Below are 17,579 nucleotides of genomic sequence, written 5' to 3'. Positions count from 1 at the left end.
CACAAGCACGGAGGGACGGGAAGCTTTTACGTTTTTTTTTTCTTCTTTACACTGTCCCTTTTTAAAAGAATAAATACATTTTGGATCACTTTTATTCCTATTACAAGGAATATAAACATCCCCTGTAATAGAAAAAAAAGCATGAAAGGACCACTAATGTAAGATCTGGGGTCAAAAAGACCTCAGATCTCACATTTACACCTAAATGCAATAAAAAAAAAGTGTTGTGTGTTTGTTTTTTTTGTTTTTTGTTTTTTTTTTGTTTTATTCAATAAAAAAAAAAATTCTTTTAAAGTCGTTTGGTGGAAGCGACGTTTGACATGGCTTCCATCATCCAACATCATTGAGTCAAGTGGAGGCCATCATTCCCTCACTCGACACAGTGCCTCTGAGGGGAAAGGATCGGATTGTTTCCACTGCTACCGGCGGCTTCGGTAAGCTGCAGAGATGACTGGAACGTGGCGGGAGGGGGGTGGGCACCTCTCCAGCCGCCGATCAAAGTGATCTTACAACGAATCCGCCGCAGAGACAATTTTTTTCTTAAAATGAACCGACCGCCGTTTCAGAAAATACCAGGGTAATGGTAGCTATCTGCTGCCAAAACGGCAAAGTATCGACGTATAACGGCAGTGGCCGATCCGGAAAAGGTGTGCCTTCATGTTGCTGTTTGTTCACTAAGGTTCTCTAACAAACCTCTGAGGGCTTCTCAGAACAGCTGTATTTATACTGAGATTAAATTACACACAGGTGTACTCTATCAATTAAGTGACTTCTGAAGGCAATTGGTTCCACTAGATTTTAGTTAGGGGTATCAGAGTAAAGGGGACTGAATACAAATGCACACCACACTTTTTAGATATTTTGTTTGTAAAACAATTTGAAAACCATTTATCATTTTCCTTCCACTTCACAATTATGTGCCACTTTGTGTTTGGTCTATCACATAAAATCCCAATAAAATACATTTACATTTTTGGTTGTAACATGACAAAATGTGGAAAATTTCAAGGGGTATGAATACTTTTTTCAAGGCACTGTACAAGATCATCTATGCCAAAATATCTTAATTTGTAAATTAAGCGTTTGAGAGGTACTGTATCAAACACCTTAGCAAAATCTAGATACACTACATTTAAATTACAGCACCCCTCCTCATAGAATGTTAAAAGGTTGGTCTGGCAAGAACATTTTTTCATAAATCCATGTTGATTACTGCTAATGATACTATTTTCATTGGTAATTTTTTTTAAATACGGCCCCTTTATCAATTCTTCCTATAGTTACACACTATTGATGTTAGGCTGATGGGTCTGTAGTGTCCAGGTATATATCTTGGTCCCTTTTTTTTACATATTGGTACCTTTTTGCTTTTGCCAATCTGTTGGTACCATTCCAGTCAGTATGTTGGCCTTAAAAATTAGGTACAATGGTCTGGCTATAACATGGTTAAGTTCATTGAGAACTCTCAGGTGTTAGCCATCTGGTCCTGGCGATTTATTCACATTACATTTTTCTAGTCTTTTTTCAACACCGGTATCTGTCAGCCACAAGAATCCATTCAATATAATATTATTAAAGAATAAGTATACCTTTGTTCACCTTTTTTTTTCCAAATTTCAGCTCCCCTATGTACCAATATAGCATTAATGTACTACTTTTGCAAAAATAAAAACACTTTCCATTTATTCTACACATGCTTACCTCACTGTCTTCGCGGCTGTTTAAAAACACTTATCCATTACTTCTGCCTTACTTCCTGGACAGACTATAGGTCATGACACAGGAAGGAGTTGACCTCATTAGCACACACCCTGCATCTACCCTCCTACTTACCACCCACTTTCAGGTGCATGTTTTTTAAATGAAATGCAATCAATCAGTGATCACTCTTCTCTACTAAATACACAGGAATCTTTTTTTTCTTTTTCTTTTCCTACCCTATCTTTAATCTTGCATAGATCGTTTATTTGGCATTTTGAAGTCGGCAGGAGATGAGATAACAGCGTGGATAGAGCTGTAGCATTGAAAACAGAAGTGTGTCCTTGGTTCTGTAAAGCTCGACATACACTATACAGTCTGATTGTACAATCTCCTTTAGATCTACCATCAACTGCCTGATTGGATACAGAGTGAATGGATAAATAGGTGGGTACTCCTAATTCATAGCTCTGGTAAATCTAAAGGAATTCATACAATCAGATTGCATAATGTATGGCCATCTTTATACAAGTACATGGGAGGGAGTGTACATATTATAGTTTTTTTTTTTTTAAATGAATTGTTGGTCTTTTTTTGTTTATAGCGCAAAAAATAAAAACCGCAGAGGTGATCAAATACCACCAAAAGAAAGCTCTATTTGTGGGGAAAAAAGAACGTCAATTTTGTTTGGGTACAACGACGCACAACCACGCAGTTGTCAGTTAAAGCAACACAACAACATATCACAAAAATGGCTTGGTCAGGAAGGGGGTAAATCCTTCCAGGGCTGAAGTGGTTAAGATTACGGTCATGTTTATTATACCCTTCCTTTTGTTCACATAAACTGAGGAGAAGAATGTATTTAATACAGTTGCCTTTACCAACTTCGCCTTTCCTGTAATTTAGGTGAAATTAGCCTAATTTTGATACATTTTCTGCTAAAATAAAATGTTTGTAATAAAGTAAATGTGTTTGCGCTAGAAAAGTTATGATGAAATATAAAAATCAGTGTATATATATTAGAGGTCGACCGATATGGGTTTTTCTCTGGCCGATGCCGATATTTAGAAATCGCAGTGGCCGATGGCCGATATAAGATGCCGATTTTTTTGGGCCGAAATATTAGGCCGATTTTTTTTTTTTATCCCCCTTCATCACATAAAATCTAACAGTTAGACCCCTTTCACACTGGGGCGTTTTTCAGGCGCTTTTGGGCTAAAAATAGCGCCTGTAAAGTGCCTGTAAAACGGCTCCCCTGCAGTCTCAGTGTGAAAGCTCGAGTGCTTTCACACTGAGGCGATGCGCTGGCAGGATGTTTATAAAAAAGTCCTGCAAGCAGCATCTTTGGAGCGGTGTATACCGCTCCTCCACCACTCCTGCCCATTGAAATGAATGCGCACCGCTGCCGAAGCGCCTGCAAAGTGTTTCGGCAGCAGCGCTTCAGGGGCGCATCTAACCCCTTCCTCAGCCGCTAGCTGGGTTATAAGCGCCCTGCTAGCAGCCGAATAGCGCCGCTAAAATGACAGTAAAGCGCCGCTAAAACTAACAGCGTTTTACCGTCAACGCATGCCCGCTCCAGTGTGAAAGCAGCCTTAAGTAATACAGAAATTTTTTTACATTTAAACATTTATTAAACAAAACAAACCTCCAATCAGTTCACTTGTGTGTATAATTTAGATTAAAAAAAAATAACGATATCTTAAATATTAAATACACAAAAACAGGTAATCAAAACTTTTGGACGAAAAAAAATGGGCTAACTTTACTGCTTATTTTTTTTTTTTTTATTTCATTAGTGTATTTTTTTAAAAAAAATTGCGTTTGAAAGACCGCTGCGCAAATACCGTGTGACATAAAATATTGCAACAACCGCTATTTTATTCCCTAGGGTCTCTGCTAAAAAAATATATATATATATAATGTTTGGGGTTTTTAAGTGAATTTCTAGCAGAAAATACAGTATTTTTACTTGTAAGCAACAAGTGTCAGAAAAGATTTAGTCTTTAAATGGTTAAACTGAGAGCTTCTACACAGTTCAGCTCATTGATAAAAGAACCTGAAAAGATACGATGTATCTTCTTATCAGACTTGGCAGGCTGCCCAGGGAGGAGAGAATCCTCTCCACAGATAAGTTTCAGACAACTTGCATTGACTTCTATTACAGAAGTCATTTGCAAGTCCCGCTGAAGTTATAATCTGCTTTTTTTTATCAGCACAATCGGCTGATGCCGATTAAGTAAAAAAAGCCAAATATCGGCCGATATATCGGTCGACCTCCAATATATATATCTGTGCATTAAATAAAAAACAATCTATCACCATGTACTTAAACAATAAATTGCAATCTGTGATAAATTAATGATATAATCAAAGTGCAATGTGCATAAAATTACTAAAAGTCCAAGTGCAAACTCTGGTTGAAAAGAGTGCTCACTCTTTGAATATGTGATAATAAAAGTTCATAAATAAACTCCCAGAGTGTTCAAATATAGTGTTCATATCCTGTGATATCCATCATGCTCATCCAAAAAAAATGTGAATAGATAACATGCTCCAGTGCTCTCCCGGTGACCCCCACAGGCATATACGCTCACCTCAGAGCGTGTGACACAGTACCTAAACTATGTCAAATCACGCTTGGGAGCCACTCCTGGGCTCTAATAGATATGGTGATGTTGTCCTCCAACTTGCTCAATTATCAGCATTCCATTACATAAATGAGAAAAAAGAAGCTCCATAGTGTAACATTGCAAGCAAATATTTATTCCAAATATAAACACTCCCCTACTAGGGGTACTCACACTGTGTGGGTGCGTGAGTGGATCCCCCTGATGAAGGCACGTGATCCCTGTGCCGAAGACGCGTAGGGGAGGGGCCAAGACGGAGCTGACAGCACGGAGGAACGAACGAGAGCAGTATACCACACCGCACGCCACACCAGCGCTGTGTTTTCTCATTTGTGAAGCCTTGATTAGGATGGTGCACTCATACACCCACACGGTGTGAGACATCACCATATCTATTAGAGCCCAGGAGTGGCTCCCAAGCGTGATTTGACATAGTTTAGGTACTGTGTCACACGCTCTGAGGTGAGCGTATATGCCTGTGGGGGTCACCGGGAGAGCACTGGAGCATGTTATCTCTTTACATTTTTTTTGGATGAGCATGATGGATATCACAAGATATGAACACTATATTTGAACACTCTGGGAGTTTATTTATGAACTTTTATTATCACATATTCAAAGAGTGAGCACTCTTTTCAACCAGAGTTTGCACTTGGACTTTTAGTAATTTTATGCACATTGCACTTTGATTATATCATTAATTTATCACAGATTGCAATTTATTGTTTAAGTACATGGTGATAGATTGTTTTTTATTTAATGCACAGATATATATATACACTAATTTTTATATTTCATCATAACTTTTCTAGCGCAAACACATTTACTTTATTACATTGTTATTTGCACGGATATGGAACGTGATTAGTGTTTGCAGCTGTTAGCACTAAGGGTTTTATTTTAACCCATCTGTGGCTCACAAGATCTTCCTATATTATTTGAAAATAAAAAAATGTTTGTATATACATATTTTTTTTGTGTGAATCTGCTCATGCTACTTTGCAAAATAATTTAGATATAAACATTAAAATTAATATTTTACAAACTTATGTGTGATTCTTACTGCCTTGTTATGTTTCCCTGTAGGATCTTGCTGTGAGACATGGATCGATGTAAACACGTGGGACGCTTGCGCTTATCCCAAGACCACTCAATATTAAATCCACAGAAATGGCGCTGTGTGGATTGTGATACTAGAGAATCCATATGGGCCTGTCTCAAGTGTTCCCATGTGGCCTGTGGACGTTACATTGAAGAGCATGCGTTGCGCCACTTCCAAGAGAGCAGACACCCTTTGGTTATGGAGGTGCATGAGCTTTATGTCTTCTGCTATTTGTGCCAGGACTATGTATTAAATGATAACCCAGAGGGTGACCTAAAGCTACTGAGAAGTGCGCTGTCTGCTGTGCGGAGTCAAAAGCAGGAAACATCCAGCCGCAGAAGCTTGCGTTCACAAACCACAGCTATTGAGGGGTCTGATAGCCTTAAGTCACAAGGGCAACCTTTGATGCTCACAGCACTGCGGCATCGACGCCATACGCTGCTAGCAAAAGCGCTCAGGCAATGGTTTGAAAAAAGCTCAAGGGGCCAGCTTAAATTGGAGGAAAAGAGACAGAAAGCTGAGCTAGAGAGAAAGAAAGAAGAAGCTAGGCTAAAGCGTCAAGAAGTGAAACGGCGTCTTCTTGAAGAGCTAGCAAACACCCCTCCAAGGAAAAGTGCCCGTCTGTTATCGCACACACATAGGGACAGCCTTATTCCCCGTAAATTCAGGGACATGACAACCAGCAGCCCAGCTTCAAGAAAAGAGGCTCAAAGACGCTTTAATCAGCTATACTCAATACGGCCCAATGTGACCCCTGGAGTTACAGGACTTCGCAATCTTGGAAACACATGTTACATGAACTCCATACTACAGGTACTGAGTCACCTGCAGAAGTTCAGGGAATGCTTCCTTACCTTGGATCCCTGTGAGAAAGAGGAACTTTTGGGAAAAGGCACCAATGGCAAGCACTGTATGGGTGATAGTGGTGCACAGTGCCCATCTGGGGGCCTTAAATTGAATGGGGGGTCATCGCTTAAGAAAAACTTGGAGCTAATTCAAGCCAAGGAACCCAGCACCAAGCAGCTCTCCCTTTGCCATGAACTGCACACCCTATTTCGAGTTATGTGGTCAGGGAAATGGGCGCTGGTTTCGCCCTTTGCCATGCTGCACTCTGTTTGGAACCTAATTCCAGCCTTTAGGGGATATGACCAGCAAGATGCTCAGGAGTTCTTGTGTGAGCTTCTGGATAAGGTGCAACAGGAACTGGAGTCTGAGGGCAGCAAACACAGAATACTTATCCCCATTTCCCAGCGGAAGCTCACCAAACAGGTGTTAAAGGTAGTGAACACAATATTCCATGGGCAACTGCTCAGTCAGGTGAGAACACTTTTTGTTACTGTTCTTTATATATTCCTCTCCCAACTGTGCACTTTACATCTTTTTTGCAGGCAGCCTTTACTTTTCTAGAATAGACCCTCGTAACTACATGAATGTTTCATACATCTTCTTTTTTTCACAGGTTACATGTCTGACATGCAGTTATAAGTCTGACACAGTGGAACCTTTCTGGGATTTGTCACTGGAATTCCCTGAGCGTTATCACTGCCTAGAAAAGGGGATTGCTCCAGTCACTACTACTGAGTGCACGCTTACGGAAATGTTATCCAAGTTTACAGAAACTGAGGCCTTGGAAGGAAGAATTTATGCTTGTGACCAGTGTAATAGTGAGTGGTGTTACCTGTCATAGCTTCAGTAGAAAAGTTATCTTGGTCTCTCTAGTTGGAATAAAGTGTGATATATTATTAAAGTGTTTGTTAACCCATACATAAACGCTGGCAGTCCCTCTATTATAGGCAGGCATAGCACACTGTATGTCTTTTTTATAAAAACGAGGTATGTAAATACAAATTTAGAGCCATCTTCAGGCTGGTCACGTGAACTGCAGCCGCTGTACAGCTCTGATACATGGCTTCTGCAGCAGGGACCAGGATCTTCTTTTTTTTTTGGGGGGGGGTTAACAAACACTTTAACCACTTCAGCCTGGAAGGATTTGCCCCCTTAATGACCAGGTCATTTTTGCGATACGGCACTGCGTCGCTTTAACTGACAATTGCGCGGTTGTGCAACGATGTAGCCAAACAAAATTGATTTCCTTTTTTACCCCGCAAATAGAGCTTTCTTTTGGTGGTATTTGATCACCTCTGCAACCAACAATTTAAAAAAAAAACTATAATTCATATCCAAAAATATAAAAAAAAAAAAAAAAAAAAAAAAAAAGAGTATTCATCAGTTTAGGCCGATATATATTCTTCTACATCTGTTTGGTAAAAAAAAATTACGTATATTGCGTGTAGACGTGATAACTTTTGCGCAAACCAAACTACGGGATAGATTTAGGGACTTTTATTTATATTTTTTTTTTTCTGGTAATGGCAGCGATCTGCGATTTTTTTTTTTTTTTTTTTTTTTTTTTTTTTTTTTTTTGCGGGACTGCCACATTGTGGCGGACAAATCTGACCACAAATTACACTTTTTGGGGACTATTGACATTATTATATTGATCAGTGCTATAAAAATGCACTGATCAATGTAAAAATGACACTGGCAGGGAAGGGGTTAACACTAGGGAGCGATCAAGGGGTTAGGTGTGTTCGCTGGGTGTGTTCTAACTTTAGGGGGGGATGGGCTTGCTGGAACATGACAGAGATCACTGTTACTGATCACTGGGAACAGTAGATCTATCATGTCATCTGGCAGAATGGGGAATCACCTTGTTCAGATAGGAAGTTCCCTGTTCTGCCTCTCCTCTCCTCGCCGCGATCGCGGGTCGCTGGCGGACATTGAGTCCACGTGTGCGGCCGCTATCCTCCTTGCACGAACCAACGTACAGGTACCTCTGTTCGTGCAGGAGAGCCGACCTGTCACAGTATATCTGTGTGAGCTGGTCGACAAGTAGTTAAATGAGGACTCTGAACATGAGGAGGCAGTACTGTTCTATTACTATGAACTTTTTATTTTATATGAATTGAGGTTTATGGACATGGGTAATAATAATAAGACAGACAGAATAATAAAGGAGTGCTCCTGCTCTGACAGCTGGAAGCCCAAAGTCCAATTCATCAATGGGCCAAAAGCAATGTTAAAGGGGTTGTAAAGCTAAAAAAAATTTTGGCCATATCTGATCTATATGCTATATAGATCATGAATCTAGCTGTTATTTCTGCTGAAATTTTTTATTTACTTGTTAGATAAATAGGCTTTATAAGCACTTCCTCCTTTCCTTTCTGTATGTTCACCTCAACTTCCGGGTTTTCGAGCGTGCTCCCTGCAGCAACGTCACGGCTTCAAAGGAACTACAATTCCCTTGATGCTTAGCGGCATCGCGCATGCGCAGTGCCGCTTTTTCACTGTGTGACGACGAACCTGAGCCACACTTCCACTTCAGCAAAAAAAGGGGGTGGAGTAAAGGCGGGGATGGTCATTCAGATTACAATAGCAAGGCACGCCCGCGGCTCCCCTGCCTCCCGTGCCTGTGAACGCACACAGCGTCTCCCCGCACGGATGTAGTCCCAAGGGAGGGGGCGAGCACGCTGACTAACCCCCAGCCAGAACGGCTCGGATGATGGGGGCAAGCTTCTAGAGGAGGAACAGGAAGTTGAAAATTCACACAGAAAAAAGCATTTACAAAGGAAAAGGTAAGTGAACCAACAGCACACTACCTGAAAGGAACATATTTAGAAAATAAAAGACCTTTACAACCCCTTTAACTAAAATTTGATTTGCTGTCATTTCCTAAAATGTTTAATTAGTTCAGTTTTTACTATTTTCTAATTTTGAAAACAATATCCCTATAATCAAGTATCTGCTTACTTTTCTGAATAATGAAATGCTGATATAAAAATCAGTTTGCTGCATTGTTTACCTGTGCAGCTTTAGCAGCCGGATAGCTAACTCAAATTTCTTTCAGGTCGGAGACGAAAGTCATCTCCAAAGCCCCTTGTGCTCAGTGAGGCCAAGAAGCAACTTATGATATTCAGACTACCTCAGGTTCTGCGGCTGCATCTTAAGCGTTTCAGGTAAGATAAATGATTCTTTATCACTAATATTTCACAGTTTTTTATTTCAGTACGTGCAATGCAATGTAGAGATTAAATAACTGATAAAAACACAGATTTGGACTTGATATAGCTAATTCAGAGAGCCCCGGATAAGCAGATACCATCTTCAGCATGGAGATCCGAAGTCTGGCCCACTATTTCAAACCTTCTGTAGCAACAGTTAAGGGCCATAGCAATGCAAAGTGCATGAAGGGAAAGAGCAACGAGGTATATGTAGAAGTGGACAAATGTGTTGGTACCTTTACAATTTTGTGAAAACATTGCTTCATTCCTCCTGAAATGTGATGAAATTAAAAACTTGTGTATACCAGCATGCCTTTGGTATGCCAGAAAGAAAAGTGATACATTGTTGCTTATTCTACAGAGATATTCAAAATGACTTGGCCAGTTTTGTTGGTGTCCCTAGAAAAGGTTATGATTTTTTGATTATAGGGATATTTCAAACTAACGGTTTTCTGTAATTAGTATCTTCAGTCTTGTAATCAGCCAGCCTTTTTGAATTAGAAAAAAGTACTCTCTGCTGTTTGGTATCCTCATGTGCACTACACTAAACAAGGACCAGCAAAGGCTATAAGACCATCGCCAAGCATCTTGATGTTTTTGTGATTACGGTTTCAAATTTTAAGAAGTTTAAGGGCCATGGGAGCATAGCAAACCTCCCTAGAAGTTACTGCAAGAGGAACATCGTCCCCACATTGAACAGAGGGAATAGTATGAAGTGTAGACAGAGGGAAGGAAGGTTCCAAAGAGATACAAGCTAAATTCCATTGTCAAGGCACATCCGTGTCTGATTGCACCATTTGTCACTTTTTGCGCGACCATGGGCTCAAAGGGAGAAAACCCAGGATTATTACTAAAATGCATATTGACAATCCCACAGTGCTTCTGGGAGAATGTCCCTTGGACAGAGACAAAAATGAAGCTTTTTGTTAAATCACATCAGCTTTATGATCACAAAACATTTGGCTCTTAAAGGAAAGGACAATCATCTACTGTGAAACCTGTAGGAGACTAGGTGATATTTTGGGACTGTTGTGCTGTGGCTGACATGGGGTGCCTTGAATTCTGGAATAAAATGTACAGTGCCTTGCAAAAGTATTCACCCCCCTTGGCTTTTTACCTATTTTGTTACATTACAGCTTTTAGTTCAATGTTTTTTTAATCTGAATTATATGTGATGGATCAGAACGCAATAGTCTGAGTTGGTGAAGTAAATTTGGCAAAAAATGTATACATAAAACTATTTTTCAGAAATAAAAAACTGATAATTGGCATTTGCGTATGTATTCACCCCTTTGTTATGAAGCCCATAAAAAGCTCTGGTGCAACCAATTACCTTCAGAAGTCACATAATTAGTGAAATGATGTCCACCTGTGTGCAATCTGTGTCACATGATTTGTCATTATGTATACACACCTTTTTGAAAGGCCCCAGAGGCTGCAACACCTAAACAAGAGGCACCACTAACCAAACACTGCCACGAAGACCAATGAACTCTCCAAACGAGTAAGGGACAATGTTGTTGAGAAGTACAAGTCAGGGTTAGGTTATAAAAAAATATCCAAATCTTTGATGATCCCTAGGACCACCATCAAATCTATCGTAACCAAATGGAAATAACATGGCACAGCAGCAAACCTGCTAAGAGACGGCCGCACACCAAAACTCAGACTGGGCAAGGAGGGCATTAATCAGAGAGGCAGCACAGAGACATAAGGTAACCCTGGAGGAGCTGCAGAATTCCACAGCAGAGACTGGAGTATCTGTACATAGGACGACAATAAGCCGTACTCTCCATAGAGTTGGGCTTTATGGCAGAGTGGCTAGAAGAAAGCCATTACTTATAGCAAAAAACAAAATGGCACATTTTGAGTTTGCAAAAAGGTATGTGGGAGACTCTCAAAATGTATGGAGGAAGGTGCTCTGGTCTGATGAGACTAAAATTGAACTTTTTAGCCATCAAAGAAAATGCTATGTCTGGTGCAAACCCAACACATCACCCAAAGAACACCATCCCCACAGTGAAACGTGGTGGCAGCATCGTGCTGTGGGATGTTTTTCAGCAGTCGGGACTGGGAAACTGGTCGAAGTTGAGGGAAAGAAGGATGGTGCTAAATACAAGGATATTCATGAGCAAAACCTGTACCACTCTGTGTGTGATTTGAGGCTAGGACGGAGGTTCACCTTGCAGCAGGGCAATGACCCCAAAGCAACACTTGAGTGGTTTAAGGGGAAACATGTACATGTGTTGGAATGTCGAAGCCCAGACCTCAATCCAGTAGAAAATCTGTGGTCAGACTTAAAGATTGCTGTTCACAAGCGCAGGCCATCCAACTTGAAAGAGCCGGAGAAGTTTTGCAAGGAGGAAAGAGACTTATCCAAAGTGACTTGGAGCTGTGATAATTGGATGAAGGGAAGATTCTGGACAGCCGCACTCAAAATCAAATGCCTTTATTAAAAAAAGGAGGTAATTCAGAAAGTACAAGCCACAGCAAACAACGGATCACAGGATCTGACGCGTTTCACACTTTCAAAAGTGCTTATTCCTAGAGGTGTGATAGCCGCAAAAGGTGGCTCTACAAAGTATTGACTTTAGGGGGGTGAATAGTTATGCACATTGACTTTCTCTGTTATTTTGTCCTATTTGTTGTTTGCTTCACAATAAAAAAAAAAAAAAAACATCTGCAAAGTTGTGGGCATGTTCTGTAAATTAATTGATGCAAACCCTCAAACAATCCATGTTAATTCCAGGTTGTGAGGCAACAGCCAAAAAAACACCAAAAATGCCAAAGGGGGGGGGAGGGGATACTTTTGCAAGGCACTGTACTGCCAGTTTCCAAAGCTGTGTCTCAGTCACAGTTCCTAGTTACATCAACAGGATAATGACCAAAAACACACAGCTAAATGCATTTAAGAACAGATCTTTGAACTATTTTGAAGTGCCTTTCTATGAACCCTGATCTGAATCCTATAGAACTGCTATAGAGAGAGCTGTGATATGTAGTCTGCAGAAGGCACCCTTCAAACCTTGAGGCAGCTGGAGCAGCTTGACCAAGAAGAGTCGGTCAAACTACACATTGAATTGTGCATAATATTAATTGAGCGCTACTGAAATCACTTGTTTGCAGTAATTGCCTCTAAAGGTTGTGCAGCAAAATATTAGGTTAAGGGTCCAATCATTTTTTGTCAGTGCCATTTTCATTTGTTTTAATATGTAAAATATTAAATGGAAGGTGTAGCATGAGTTGTATCTGTAACTATGGATCAAACCTGAATGGATACCAATTACTTTTGTCAGTCTCAAGTTTTTTTCAGAAAAAAAATTGTGGCTCTTCTGGTTTTTAGTGGAGTGGTACCAAATTTCTCCATGGTTGTAAGAGAAAGTCAGTCTCTCCTAGCTCCTCCTTCTCTCTCTAAATTCAATTTCAATTAAATTAAGCTTTATTGGCAGGACCATATATATTTTAGCATTGCCAAAGCAGTTGAGTTTGTAAAGGGGGGGGGGGGTTAGCTCTAGGGTAGTCTTTGGAGGATTAAGGGGGATAGGGGATGAGTCCATGTAAAGGATTTTTAGGTCCTAAATTTTTCCTGTCCCTCTCAGTCTGCGATATGCTGCCACATATTGTGCAGCTTTTTTCACCATTGGCTCCTCTTCTCCCAGTAGAATTTGATGTTTCCTCTTTTCTTCTATAGAGAAGAGGAAATGTCAAATTCTACTGGGAGAAGAGGAGCCAATGGCTCCTCCCTTTCTCTTCTTCTCTCTCCCCTTTATTGCAGATTGTGTCAGGCAGCTTGAACTGGGTGCTTATTTCTTGGCAATATTACATGTGCTTTGGTTTAAGTAATTGAAGCTCTGAGGAGAGTTTAACTTATTATGGACCAGCACACACTTTGCATGCTATATGGCTATGTCATTTTTCCTAAATGAAAAACACATAGAATTTTATAGACTTGAACATTCTATATAAATGCTGTTTCTTAAAGATCTAAACTCGTGTAGAATTAAGTTATTTATGTTTTTGGATATCTCATAATTTAGAGATGGGCTCGAGCGTGTTCGGGATCCCATCTGCCTGCCCACCAGGACACCAACACTGCACACGGCTAATCAGACAAGTGAGACATTTCTTGATCTGTGCATTTCTTGATCTGTGCAGCTGCAAACCGGGAAATGTCTCGCTGCCTGTGATTAGCGGTGTGCAGGGTCGGCCTGCTGGCGGGATCGGGCAGGTGGGATCTCGAACACGCCCGAGCCCATTCCTACTAAAAATTTTGGTGAAACTGCTTGTCAAAATATAATTGAACCACTTCAGTTCTCCCACCAGTTTATTCTATGTGGACCAGAACATTTTTTTTGTTACAGTTTTGACTTAAGTTCCCAGTAATGTACAATATTATACTTGCCCCACCTTGCTACAGGGTTCTTTTCAAACTGTGTAAATCTATTACATTACAAATACACTCACACTTAAACTTGCAAGCATTTAAAAACAAAACAAACAAAAAATCACATTTCAGTATAAGAGATATACATAATATTCCTTTTTTAACTATTAAACTTATTTTACAACCTGTATTTTATAAGGTTACTTGATATTTGCAGCTAAATAGGGGTTACATGTATGTATATGAGTAATTGTTTGTCTTTAGGTCTGTTTTCTTTTTTTGTCACTTTTATTCTATTTTAATGTTTTGCACGCTTATTACTGTTACAAGGGGGGCACGCATCTTATACTTATAATGGTGAACTTCTTAATGAGGTTTTCAAGTGGGTCACATGCCAACAGTAGATATGGCCTTACCAGCAGAATGAAAACTTGCAAAAATGTCCACTGTCTTACTTGTATTTTATTCTGAATGTGACCTCCATCGTTTGCTCAAATTATCAATATATAGATAGTCCCCACAATCTCTTTGGAAACTTTAAATAAAGAATATTAGAAAAAATGGGTGACCTGGCTGAATACTGGTCATTAATTGAAGCTTCAAAGGGACTAAACAGTCTGTAGTCTTCTCTTTCAATTGCCAGTGCCCGGTCTTTGAACTTTCACTTAAAAGCACTGAAAAGGATTTCACCAGACCTTTTTGCTTTGTTTGCAAAGAATGTATTTGTTTAGTTGTGCAACAGCTGCCCATGCATGATATACAGTATCTCACAAAAGTGAGTACACCCCTCACATTTTTGCAAATATATTATTATATTTTTTAATGTGACAACACTGAAGAAATGACACTTTGCTACAGTAGTGAGTGTACAGCTTGTATAACAGTGTAAATTTGCTGTTCCCTCAAAATAACTCAACGCACAGCCCCATTAATGTCTAAACCGCTGGCAACAAAAGTGAGTACACCCCAAGTGAAAATGTCCAAATTGGGCCCAATTAGCCATTTTCCCTCCCCGGTGTGATGTGACTCATGTTACAAGGTCTCAGGTGTGAATGGGGAGCAGGCGTGTTAAATTTGGTGTTATCGCTCTCACTCTCTCGTACTGGTCACTGGAAGTTTAACATGGCACCTCATGGCAAAGAACTCTCTGAGGATCTGAAAAAAAGAATTGTTGCTCTACAGAAAGATGGCCTAGACTATAAGAAGATTGCCAAGACCCTGAAACTGAGCTACAGCATGACCATACAGTGATTTAACAGGACAGGTTCCACTCAGAACAAAGAAGTTGCATGCACATGCTCAGCGTCATATCAAGAGGTTGTCTTAGAGGTTGGGAAGTAGACGTATAAGTGCTGCCAGCATTGTTAAAGGGGTAGGCGGTCATTCTGTCAGTGCTCAGACCATACGTCGCACACTGCATCAAATTGGTTTACATGGCTGTCGTTCCAGAATGAAGCCTCTTCTAAAGATGATGCACAAGAGAGCCCGCAAACAGTGTGCTGAAAACAAGCAGACTAAGGACATGGATTACTGGAACAATGTCCTGTGGTCTGATGAGACCAAGATAAACTTATTTGGTTAAGATGGTGTCAAGCGTGTGTGGCGGCAACCAGGTGAGGAGTACCAAGGCACCTGTGTCTTGCCTACAGTCAGGCATGGTGGTGGGAGTGTCATGGTCTGGGGCTGCATGAGTGCTCCTGGAATTGGAGAGCTACCGTTCATTGAGGGAACCATGAATGCCAAAATGTACTGTGACATACTGAAGCAGAGCATGATCCCCTCTCTTTGGAGACTGGGCCACAGCGCAGTATTCCAACATAATGACCCCAAACACACTTCAACACAAACGCACTTCAATACGACCACTGCCTTGCTAAAGAAGCGGAGGGTAAAGATGATGGACTGGGTAAGCAAGTCTCCAGACTTAAACCCTATTGAGCATCTGTGGGGCATCCTCAAATGGTAGGTGGAGGAGCTCAAGGTCTCTAACATCCAGCTTCGTGATGTCATCATGAAGGAGTGGAAGAGGAATCCAGTGGCAACCTGTGAAGCTCTGGTGAACTCCATGCCCAAGAGAGTTAAGGCAGTGTTGGAGAAAAATGGTGGCCAAACAAAAAATTGACACTTTGGGCCCAATTTGGACATTTTCACTTAGGCCCCTTTACACGTGCGGACCGTATGTCCGTATTTCATCCATCCGTTTTTGGATGAAATACGGACATACATGCATCCCTATGGGATAGCGGGTGTCAGCGAATGTACATCCGCTAACACCCGATGTCGTCCGCCTCCACTCTCGTCCGATTCTGCGGACGGAAGAAAATCCTATTTTTCTATCCGTCTGCAGAGCGGATCGGAGGAACACGGACAGACGGTCCGTGTTCCTCCGATCCCCCATAGGGGAGAGCGGAGATCTGACAGGGCGGTCCCTGCACAATGTGCGGGTCCCGCCCTGTCATCTGCCTGCTCAGCTGGGGAAAGCGGAGCGATCCCCGCTGAGCAGCGGATAAACACGGGGCGGATCAACACGGATCCGTCCCGTGTGAAAGGGGCCTTAGGGGTGTACTCACTTTCGTTGCCAGCGGTTTAGACATTAATGGCTATGTGTTGAGTTATTTTGAGGGAACAGCAAATTTACACTGTTATACAAACTGTACACTCACTACTTTACATTGTAGCATTCTTCAATAATGTCACATGAAAAGATATAAAAAAAATTTACAAAAAATGAGAGGGGTGTACGTCTGTGAGCTATTGTATATCTTTGTGGCTGTACAGGAGAGAGGTATAGCTGTGATGTATCTGTTGCATTCTTGCTTGTGAAAAGGTTAAAGGAAAAAAAAATCTGTTGATGATGCCTTCTGGTTCAGTGATCAGCAGATATAGCTGCAGATTCTCTTTCAAACCTCACGCCTCTCAAATGCAGGTTATTGGTGTTCTCCAAGTTATCAGAGTTTCATAAAGACACAGAATCATCATATGCTTTTCAAGATCTATTTCAGACGGCATCTGTTAAACGCTAAGTTCACCTTTAAAAAAATAAATAACAATAATGTACGTCTTTTTGCAGGTAAAAAAAAAAATTGCAGTTATTTATTTTTATTAGGAGCCTGTAAAGCAGGGGTATTGAATTAAAATTCTTGGAGGTCCAATTATTAAAATTTTCTTCCAGGAGAGGTCCGAATCGCATTTTTGTGTGATTTTTCTTTAAATCACAGCCCTGGTGTGCAGGCATAACAGCTCATTCATTTGAATGGGCTGCTGTACCTGCGTTTCCTGCTTTGAAAAGGTCCTGGTACCTTTTTAAAAATGCAGCTGCATGGCAACTGTATGGTGCGTTTTTACCATGCTATTTCCATGTGCGGGAAACTGCACCTTCTATTTCAGTGCGTTTGAGTCAATGGTACCCCTGTACGTTTTCTGTGCAGCACCTCATTTTGTGTGCAGCTGCTTGTCCCCTTCACATCTTCCCCACCACAGCACTGCCCCCTTTCACATATCTCCACAGCACTGCTCCTTTCACTTCCCATGCGCAGCACTGTCCCCCTTCACCCCCCCCCCCCCCACACACACACACACACACAGCACTGTCTTCCTTCATACCCCCCCCCCCCACAGCACTGTATCGCTTCACATATTACCTCCAGAGCACTGCCTCTTTCACACACCCCCTCACAGCACTGCCCCTTTATATCCTCCACCCACAG

At 41.0% G+C, this 17,579-nt stretch overlaps 1 protein-coding gene across 3 annotated transcripts in view; it reads left to right on the top strand.

Moving 5' to 3' along the window:
- Window positions 1-17,579, top strand: part of USP49 (ubiquitin specific peptidase 49) — a 200,624-nt gene that overhangs the window by 143,319 nt on the left and 39,726 nt on the right. For all 3 annotated transcript variants that reach the window (XM_073615936.1, XM_073615935.1, XM_073615938.1), the window contains 3 exons: window positions 5,412-6,744; window positions 6,887-7,091; window positions 9,335-9,443. In XM_073615936.1, coding sequence (XP_073472037.1) covers window positions 5,428-6,744; window positions 6,887-7,091; window positions 9,335-9,443 — 1,631 coding nt within the window. In that variant the 5' untranslated portion in view covers window positions 5,412-5,427. The remainder of the gene's footprint in view (window positions 1-5,411; window positions 6,745-6,886; window positions 7,092-9,334; window positions 9,444-17,579) is intronic.

Source organism: Aquarana catesbeiana, linkage group LG02 (assembly GCF_042186555.1).
Source record: "Aquarana catesbeiana isolate 2022-GZ linkage group LG02, ASM4218655v1, whole genome shotgun sequence".
In the NCBI taxonomy this organism is placed as follows: Eukaryota; Metazoa; Chordata; class Amphibia; order Anura; family Ranidae; genus Aquarana; species Aquarana catesbeiana.
Note: the sequence above shows the minus strand (reverse complement) of the source record. Positions and strands in the feature narration are given on the sequence as shown.